Below are 10,000 nucleotides of genomic sequence, written 5' to 3' on the forward strand. Positions count from 1 at the left end.
TACACACACACACACACACACAAACACAAACACACAAACACACACAGTTTTAATCGATCTCTTTTATTCAGTTACACTTCAGTTTGAGTCTCACTTAATATTTGCTTGAGAAATCTGGCTGAAAGAACACACACACACACACACACACACACACACACACACACACACACACACACACACAGATCTAATAGTCTAAATGAGATACAGATACACTATTATACACACACACACACACACACACACACACACACACACACACACACACACACACACACACACACAGGTTTAATAGTCTAAGTGAGATACAGATACACTATTATACACACACACACACACACACACACACACACACACACACACACACACACACACACACAGATCTAATAGTCTAAGTGAGATACAGATACACCATTATACACACACACACACACACACACACACACACACACACACACACACACACACACACAGATCTAATAGTCTAAGTGAGATACAGATACACCATTATACACACACACACACACACACACACACACACACACACACACACACACACACACACACACACAGATCTAATAGTCTAAGTGAGATACAGATACACCATTATACACACACACACACACACACACACACACACACACACACACACACAGAAAGTCAGCAGAAGGACATGATTTGATGAGGATTTGTGAGCGGTAGCTGATGATTCTGCAGTGAGACTGTGAGATAAATGAACACAGATGAAGCATCTTGTATGTGGTTAAGGAATTTCGGCCCATTGTTAGGGTCTTTACACTTTCTTGGCACAGTCGGTGCAGAAGATGTTCCCATCCTTGGAGATGAAGCGTTTCTCAGCCAGGTTCAAGGAGCACTTCTTACAGGTGAAGCAGTAATCGTGCCATGTTCCTCCCTCATAGTTCACCACATTAGCGGCTTTTCCAAAACCTGTAGCAGGAAACAACTCAACTCTGTGTTCATGTTTTTATTGACATGTACATTCCTTAAGCTTTATAGCTTCCTGTTCCTCATTCCCTTTCCCCCATTCCTAATTCCCTATTCATCATTCCCTTTTCCCTGTTCTATAATATCTATAATTTCTATTCCCAATTCCCTATTCTGTATTACATACTCCTTCTCCTCTTTCTCTGTTTACATCTCTATATTTCTTACTACCTCATAGAGAGACAGAGATGTGTGTGTGTGTGTGTGTGTGTGTGTGTGTGTTGGTGTGTGTTTGTGTGTGTGTGTGTGTGTGTACCAGTGATGGGGTTCTGGCAGCCGCTGCACTTCTTGGCCACTTGTGTTTTGTAGCAGTCGACGCAGTAGAGTTTCTGCTCATGAGAAGTGAAGCGAGTTCCAGCCAGAGGCTTCACACACCCCACACACACCAAACACTCCGAGTGCCACGGCTGGTCCTGATAATTTACTCCACCTGCTGTGATGGGCTACACACACACACACACACACACACACACACACATATAATTACAAATACACAAACATACATCATCTATTGTGTGTATGAAGTATGGTGTGTGTGTGTGTGTGTGTGTGTGTGTGTGTGTGTGTGTGTATGTATCTCACCTTCTTGCAGGCATTACATTGTTTAGCGAATTTGCTGTCATGGCAGCTGCTGCAGTAAACATTCTCATTTTTAGTGATGAAGCTCTCCGAGCCGATCGGCTTCTTACACTTATAACACGTGAAACATTCATAATGAAACACGTTGCCTTTGTACTCCACGCTCTCTGTACCTTTAGCGAAGACACACACACACACACACACACACACACACACACACACACACACACACACACACACACACACACACAGTGAGTTGAGTGAGATGTTGATGATGAAGGTATAATGTCGTCCAGGTGAGGGTGAATATACCTCACAGGTAATGTGCCTTACAGTAAAATTTGATGCCTTACAGGTAAAGATACTTTACAGGTCAAATTTCCTTACAGCATCATATCTTACAGAAAATAATTCTTTATATGTAAAGATGCCCTACAGGTAATTGTGTCTTACAGCTAAATGTCATTCAGTAATTTTTAATAATAAAACAGTGTTATAGGAATTGTGTGCTAGTAATGATCACACCTCGTGCTCGTCCAGACCCACAAGGTAAGTTTACCTGCTAGGATGGGTTTGTAGCAGGTGTTGCAGCGGGGTGCATCCTCACGTGAACCACATTTTCCACACAGGATCCGGTCATCCTTCACGCTGAAAGACTCTTTAGCCAAATTTTTATAGCACTTTGAGCAGCGGAAACAGTCCTCATGCCAGTAACGACCCTTATAGTGCAGCTCCTGTGGAGATACAGTGCCGTACAGGTAAATATTTATTACAGATATACAGTGCCTTACAGTCATACAGTGCCTTAAAGTCATACAGTGCCCGACAGGTATACAGTGCTTTACAGTCATACAGTGCCTTACAGTCATACAGTGCCATACAGGTATACAGTGCCTTACAGTCATACAGTGCCTTACAGTCATACAGTGCCATACAGGTATACAGTGCCTTACAGTCATACAGTGCCTTACAGTCATACAGTGCCTTAAAGTCATACAGTGCCATACAGGTATACAGTGCCTTACAGTCATACAGTGCCTTACAGTCATACAGTGCCATACAGGTATACAGTGCCTTACAGGTATACAGTGCCTTACAGTCGTACAGTGCCTTACAGTCGTACAGTGCCTTACAGTCATACAGTGCCCGACAGGTATACAGTGCCTTAAAGTCATACAGTGCCATACAGGTATACAGTGCCTTACAGTCATACAGTGCCATACCGGTATACAGTGCCATACAGGTATACAGTGCCATACAGTCGTACAGTGCCTTACAGTCGTACAGTGCCCGACAGGTATACAGTGCCTTACAGATGTACAGATTGTTACAGCTTTATAGTGCCAAAATAGATCAAATAAAAAGATGTTAAAGGTGAAAATGAAGATGCCCTAAAAGATGCCCTGCTCAGTGCTTGTTCTGTTTGTTAAAGTACAGTGTAGAGTTTAGTGTTATGTATGTCATGTGACAGGTGTGTTGTTTGAAGTGGGCAGTACCTTGGAGTCCGTGCTGATTGGACGGCGACACTCGGCACAGTTGTTGGCGCAGAATTTGTCAAAGCAGCGCACACACACCGGCTTCTCGTCCTTCTGCACATATTTCTTTCCATTTAAATCATCACGGCAATAAAAACAGCTGAAATGGTCTGCCATGGTGACACTGTACACACACACACACACACACACACACACACACAGACACACACACACACACAAAGAGGTTATAATCGTCTCCTCTCTCCCACACTCAGGAAGAAAAAGTTTCAGAGTCAAAGTTTCCACTGATAACACAATGTTTGTTCTCTTTTGTTCCTGTGTGTGTGTGTGTGTGTGTGTGTGTGTGTGTGTGTGTGTGTGTGTGTGTGTGTGTGTGTTTTGTAGCCATGGGCAACAGATGTCCACACACTCCACTCCTCTGTGGTTTTTGTTTGATAAAAGGAAGTGTGCAGTATGAAGGTGAGAAGTCAGCGCATTAACTCATACAATTTAAGTGATTTATTGACTAAATGACTTGATTCTTGATGATAAACAGCTTCAAATAAAATCACTAAAATGACTCGTGTCTGTCAGTTTGTTTATTCTGGAAGCTTCACCTGTAAACCCTGAGAGAAGATGAAATCGGAGGGAATCTGGGCGAGGCAGAAGGCAGTCTGTAATTGAATCAGAATGTCAGTGCATCGTGTCTGATCAAATCAACTCGGCGCAGGAAGTCAGAGAATCGGATCACCTCGGTTAAGGACGCAGAGTAAACACACTTTATTTATTAGAAACTGAAATTGCACACAAACAGACAGCTGTAATACGGAGACCTGCAGGACTGCAGTTTCAGAGGAACAGTGTTTGCTCTAACGGCCTCCATAGCAACGGTGTAAACTGTGTACAACCCCAAACTGGCCCTTTCTGCCCCATTACACACCACAATATATTTCTGTCTCAGAGCTGCAGCACACACACACACACACACACACACACACACACGAAACTCACTTTCTTTTTTACATCCTGCCTGCAAACCAACGTCAGAAGTCAAACCTCACACAAAAATGTTAGCACACACACACACACACACACACACACACACACACACACACACACACACACACACACACACACAGCGTTTATAACAGCACAGTGCAGATCACACACAGATCAAGGGTTTCTCCTGGACCTTCAAGATCTCCGTTCATTTCATTAGGGACTAGTTTTGAAGCGCGCATGTGTGTGTGTGTGTGTGTGTGTGTGTGTGTGTGTGTGTGTGTGTGTTGGGGGTGCTGTTGAGGTCACCTCCACAACAATCCACTTCATTACTGAGAGCGGGCGGAAACCTGATATTGTGTGTTTCATCACCAAAAGGAAGTTACAACAACTGCTTATCAATAACACACATTTAGTGTGTGTGTGTGTGTGTGTGTGTGTGTGTGTGTGTGTGTGTGTGTGCACTAAACACACTAAATCATATGTATGAGCTCTATTCAAAGATCATCATCATCATAAACAACAATATCAACAACAACAATATTAATGTGTGCTTTAGGATCACACACACACACACACACACACACACACACACACACACACACACACACACACACACACACACACACACACACAGTTGTGGGGTTGTGTTCAGATTCAGTAGGTTGTTGTGTTGAATGAGGTAAATTTTGTGAAAGTTGTGTAGTTGTTGTGAGGTTGAGCAGTGTCCAGACGACTCGTCGACCCCTAACGTCCTCCTGAAGAGACGTCTGACTTCTGCATGAGCTCATCATACAACATCTGGAGCTCAGTGTGAATAAAGATAAGGGCCAAGACACACACACACACACACACGCACACACACACACACACACATGTTCTTCATTGTTACATGTCTCCCTCCCTCTCTCCCTCTAAAAATCTGTAACTGGGTGTGGTTCTGTTCTGCTTCTTGTAGTCTTGACATCATCCAATTAAAATGTTACCTTAAAAAAAACATGGCATGCACACACACACACACACACACACACACACACACACACACACACACACATGTGCACTCATCATGCCATATGACGGATTCCAACATATGTAACCTAAAACTGCAAAACAGACTCACTTCTGCCAGACAGCTGGGAAAACACTGAACGTGTGTGAGAGAGAGAGAGAGAGAGAGAGAGAGAGAGAGAGAGAGAGAGAGCGTGTGTGTGTGTGTGTGTGTGTGTGTGTGTGTGTGTGTGTGTGTGTGTGTGTGTGTGGGGTTGTGTGTGTGTGTGTGTGCACACCACTGTGTTGGCATGATGTCCTCCCCAAAGAATGAGAGTGAAGCATGAGAACAGGAAGCCAGAAAAACAGGGAACAGGAGGCAAGAGTGAGTGAGAAGGCTACACAGGAGCTGAGGAGAACATCTCAAACTCATCTCCATCTGACCTCCTGCTTTAAACACAAGCTTTTGTTTGGTCGGTCACAGTGAATGCCTTAATTACATCATTAGCTGTCAGTGTCAATTTAACTTTAAAATGAGTGTGGAGTCTCTGTGTCTCTATCCCCCTCTTACACACACACACACACACACACACACACACACACACACACACACACACACACACACACACAGTATAAAGATTAGAATAAAATAATTTTTTTTTAGCTATTTCCACACAGCACTTACTGATAAACACCACTAAAGATCATGAGACTGTGTGTGTGTGTGTGTGTGTGTGTGTGTGTGTGTGAGAGAGACCCTGCTGCTTCACATTTACCACACCACTCACTACACACTCTGTAGGGTGCAGAAGGGCGTAGGACACATTTCCTAAACCTGTGCAGTAATGTAGAAAATAATGTACATCATGAAGCTTCATACTGGACCCGGAGTTACACACACACACACACACACACACACACACACACACACACACACACACACACACACACACACACACACACACACACACAACGTCTACTGTTTAGAAAGAATACACTTCAGCCCTAAACTAAGTAGTTCATCTTCATCTTTATGTTCCTCACACACACACACACACACACACACACACACACACACACACACACACACACACACACATGTTAAATATGTGTTGAAAGTTAAGTAGAAATGCTGAAACATACCAGTTTCTTAGCAGGAGGCTCGAATCCTCCACCTCGTCTCAAGACTGTTATTGTTCACCCCTCACTTTACTCACCAGAGACTGACGGAGTGACAGACAGAGGGAGTGACGGAGGGAGGTGTAGAGGGAAGGAGGGAGGTGTAGAGGGAGTGACGGAGGGAGGTGTAGAGGGAAGGAGGGAGGTCTAGAGGGAGTGACGGAGGGAGGTGTAGAGGGAAGGAGGGAGGTTTAGAGGGAGTGACGGAGAGAGGTGTAGAGGGAGTGACGGAGGGAGGTGTAGAGGGAAGGAGGGAGGTGTAGAGGGAGTGACGGACGGAGGGAGGTGTAGAGGGAAGGAGGGAGGGAGGGAACAGCATGCAGGAAGGAGAGAGTATTACAACATCGACAGGAAATCATGCACAAGTGTTTTCACTTTTGAGAAATGCACCCTACCAAATCACTGAGTGCCGCAGCGATCATGTGCACAAGGGGTTGTTTTATATATGGGGTAGATTGTGTAGTGTAATGTAGTGTAGTTTAGTGTATGTGTAGTGTAATGTAGTTTAGTTTAGTGTATGTGTAGTGTAATGTAGTTTAGTTTAGGTGAAGTGCAGTGTATTGTAGGTGTGGTCTAGTTCATGTGTGGGTGTAGTTTATTGTTTGTGCAGAAGTATTTAGGTATATGTGTAGGTGTAGTGTAGTTTAGTGTATGTGTGGGTGTAGTTTAGGCGTGATGTAGATGTAGTTTAGTGTATGTGTGTGTGTAGTTTATTGTTTGTGCAGAAGTATTTAGGTATATGTGTAGGTGTAGTGTAGTTTAGTGTATGTGTGGGTGTAGTTTAGGCGTGATGTAGATGTAGTTTAGTGTATGTGTGGGTGTAGTTTATTGTTTGTGCAGAAGTATTTAGGTATATGTGTAGGTGTAGTGTAGTTTAGTGTATGTGTGGGTGTAGTTTAGGCGTGATGTAGATGTAGTTTAGTGTATGTGTGGGTGTAGTTTATTGTTTGTGCAGAAGTATTTAGGTATATGTGTAGGTGTAGTGTAGTTTAGTGTATGTGTGGGTGTAGTTTAGGTGTGATGTAGATGTAGTTTAGTGTATGTGTGGGTGTAGTTTATTGTTTGTGCAGAAGTATTTAAGTATATGTGTAGGTGTAGTGTAGTTTAGTGTATGTGTGGGTGTAGTTTATTGTTTGTGCAGAAGTATTTAAGTATATGTGTAGGTGTAGTGTAGTTTAGTGTATGTGTGGGTGTAGTTTAGGCGTGATGTAGATGTAGTTTAGTGTATGTGTGGGTGTAGTTTATTGTTTGTGCAGAAGTATTTAAGTATATGTGTAGGTGTAGTGTAGTTTAGTGTATGTGTGGGTGTAGTTTAGGCGTGATGTAGATGTAGTTTAGTGTATGTGTGGGTGTAGTTTATTGTTTGTGCAGAAGTATTTAAGTATATGTGTAGGTGTAGTGTAGTTTAGTGTATGTGTGGGTGTAGTTTAGGTGTGATGTAGATGTAGTTTAGTGTATGTGTGGGTGTAGTTTATTGTTTGTGCAGAAGTATTTAAGTATATGTGTAGGTGTAGTGTAGTTTAGTGTATGTGTGGGTGTAGTTTATTGTTTGTGCAGAAGTATTTAGTATATGTGTAGGTGTAGTGTAGTTTAGTGTATGTGTGGGTGTAGTTTAGGCGTGATGTAGATGTAGTTTAGTGTATGTGTGGGTGTAGTTTATTGTTTGTGCAGAAGTATTTAAGTATATGTGTAGGTGTAGTGTAGTTTAGTGTATGTGTGGGTGTAGTTTAGGTGTGATGTAGATGTAGTTTAGTGTATGTGTGGGTGTAGTTTATTGTTTGTGCAGAAGTATTTAAGTATATGTGTAGGTGTAGTGTAGTTTAGTGTATGTGTGGGTGTAGTTTAGGTGTGATGTAGATGTAGTTTAGTGTATGTGTGGGTGTAGTTTATTGTTTGTGCAGAAGTATTTAAGTATATGTGTAGGTGTGGTGTAGTGTAGTGTATGTGTGGGTGTAGTTTCGGCGTGATGTAGATGTAGTTTAGTGTATGTGTGGGTGTAGTTTATTGTTTGTGCAGAAGTATTTAAGTATATGTGTAGGTGTAGTGTAGTTTAGTGTATGTGTGGGTGTAGTTTAGGCGTGATGTAGATGTAGTTTAGTGTATGTGTGGGTGTAGTTTATTGTTTGTGCAGAAGTATTTAAGTATATGTGTAGGTGTAGTGTAGTGTAGTGTATGTGTGGGTGTAGTTTCGGCGTGATGTAGATGTAGTTTAGTGTATGTGTGGGTGTAGTTTATTGTTTGTGCAGAAGTATTTAAGTATATGTGTAGGTGTAGTGTAGTTTAGTGTATGTGTGGGTGTAGTTTAGGCGTGATGTAGATGTAGTTTAGTGTATGTGTGGGTGTAGTTTAGGCGTGATGTAGATGTAGTTTAGTGTATGTGTGGGTGTAGTTTATTGTTTGTGCAGAAGTATTTAAGTATATGTGTAGGTGTAGTGTAGTTTAGTGTATGTGTGGGTGTAGTTTAGGCGTGATGTAGATGTAGTTTAGTGTATGTGTGGGTGTAGTTTATTGTTTGTGCAGAAGTATTTAAGTATATGTGTAGGTGTAGTGTAGTTTAGTGTATGTGTGGGTGTAGTTTATTGTTTGTGCAGAAGTATTTAAGTATATGTGTAGGTGTAGTGTAGTTTAGTGTATGTGTGGGTGTAGTTTAGGTGTGATGTAGATGTAGTTTAGTGTATGTGTGGGTGTAGTTTATTGTTTGTGCAGAAGTATTTAAGTATATGTGTAGGTGTAGTGTAGTTTAGTGTATGTGTGGGTGTAGTTTAGGCGTGATGTAGATGTAGTTTTATGTATGTGTAGTCCATATTTCCATATAAATGTGGAATGTTGTGCAGGGGTCAAGACAGTCAGCTGAAACCAGAGGAAATAAAAGTAAGCAAGAAGTGAAGACAGCTGCAGTAAACATCTGCTAGAACATCAGCAGAGAAGAGTCAGTGTGCAGATGTGTAGACACCATTGATCATAATCTCCTGCTTGCTAGACTTGAGAACGTTGTTGGAACCCTCTTGAGTCTGGTTCCTCTCAAGGTTTCTTCCTTCTGCATCTCAGGGAGTTTTTTCTTCACCACAGTCTCCACCGGCTTGTTCATCAGGGACAAACTTACACTTATAAAGAACATCTTCATTTTTATCTCCACATCTCCACTGTGTAAAGCTGCTCTGAGACGATGTTCATTATTAAAAGCTTAAAACAAATAAACATGAAATGACTTGTGTAGGAGTTCCAGACTTTAGTCTGTGATTCACTGTATTGGACTGACAACCTGCTAATAATTAAACTTATGGAAAGTAATAATCTACTTCATGGCTGTAGGTGTGTCTAATTTCATCTGGTCCCTGAAGCATGCTGATTTAAATAGTGGTTGTGTTACAGCCTGTGTGTTGTGCACTTCTATCACTTTTATAAGTTATACATATAGTATATACAGTGAGGAAAATAAGTATTAGAACACCCTGCTATTTTGCAAGTTCTCCCACTTAGAAATCATGGAGGGTCTGAAATTGTCATCGTAGGTGCATGTCCACTGTGAGAAACATAATCTAAAAAAAAAAATCCAGAAATCACAATGTATGATTTTTTAACTATTTATTTGTATGATACAGCTGCAAATAAGTATTTGAACACCTGAGAAAGTCAATGTTAATATTTGGTACAGGAGCCTTTGTTTGCAATTACAGAGGTCAAACGTTTCCTGTAGTTTTTCACCAGGTTTGCACACACTGCAGGAGGGATTTTGGCCCACTCCTTCACACAGATCTTCTCTAGATCAGTCAGGTTTC

General features: G+C 41.8%; 1 protein-coding gene across 1 annotated transcript; it reads right to left on the reverse strand.

Moving 5' to 3' along the window:
- Nucleotides 1-47: 47 nt before the first annotated feature.
- fhl1b (four and a half LIM domains 1b) lies at nucleotides 48-6,340 on the reverse strand. Its single transcript, XM_083567823.1, has 6 exons — nucleotides 6,186-6,340; nucleotides 3,078-3,240; nucleotides 2,141-2,315; nucleotides 1,585-1,754; nucleotides 1,259-1,445; nucleotides 48-945 (listed from the first exon to the last, which is right to left on the reverse strand). The coding sequence occupies exons 2-6, from the start codon at nucleotides 3,231-3,233 to the stop codon at nucleotides 791-793; spliced, it is 843 nt and encodes a 280-aa protein (XP_083423949.1). The 5' UTR covers nucleotides 3,234-3,240; nucleotides 6,186-6,340; the 3' UTR covers nucleotides 48-790.
- Between the last annotated feature and the right edge of the window lie 3,660 nt (nucleotides 6,341-10,000).

The sequence above is a fragment of the Silurus aristotelis genome, assembly GCF_946808225.1.
Source record: "Silurus aristotelis genome assembly, chromosome: 18".
NCBI classification, from domain to species: domain Eukaryota; kingdom Metazoa; phylum Chordata; class Actinopteri; order Siluriformes; family Siluridae; genus Silurus; species Silurus aristotelis.

Coding starts and splice junctions, on each gene's coding strand:
- fhl1b (XM_083567823.1), bottom strand. CDS start 3,233: ATGGCAGACCATTTCAGCTGTTTTTATTGCCGTGATGATTTAAATGGA. Junction 1,446..1,584: donor AATGTAATGCCTGCAAGAAG/GTGAGATACATA, acceptor GTGTGTGTGTAG/CCCATCACAGCAGGTGGAGT. Junction 946..1,258: donor CTGCCAGAACCCCATCACTG/GTACACACACAC, acceptor TTCCTGCTACAG/GTTTTGGAAAAGCCGCTAAT.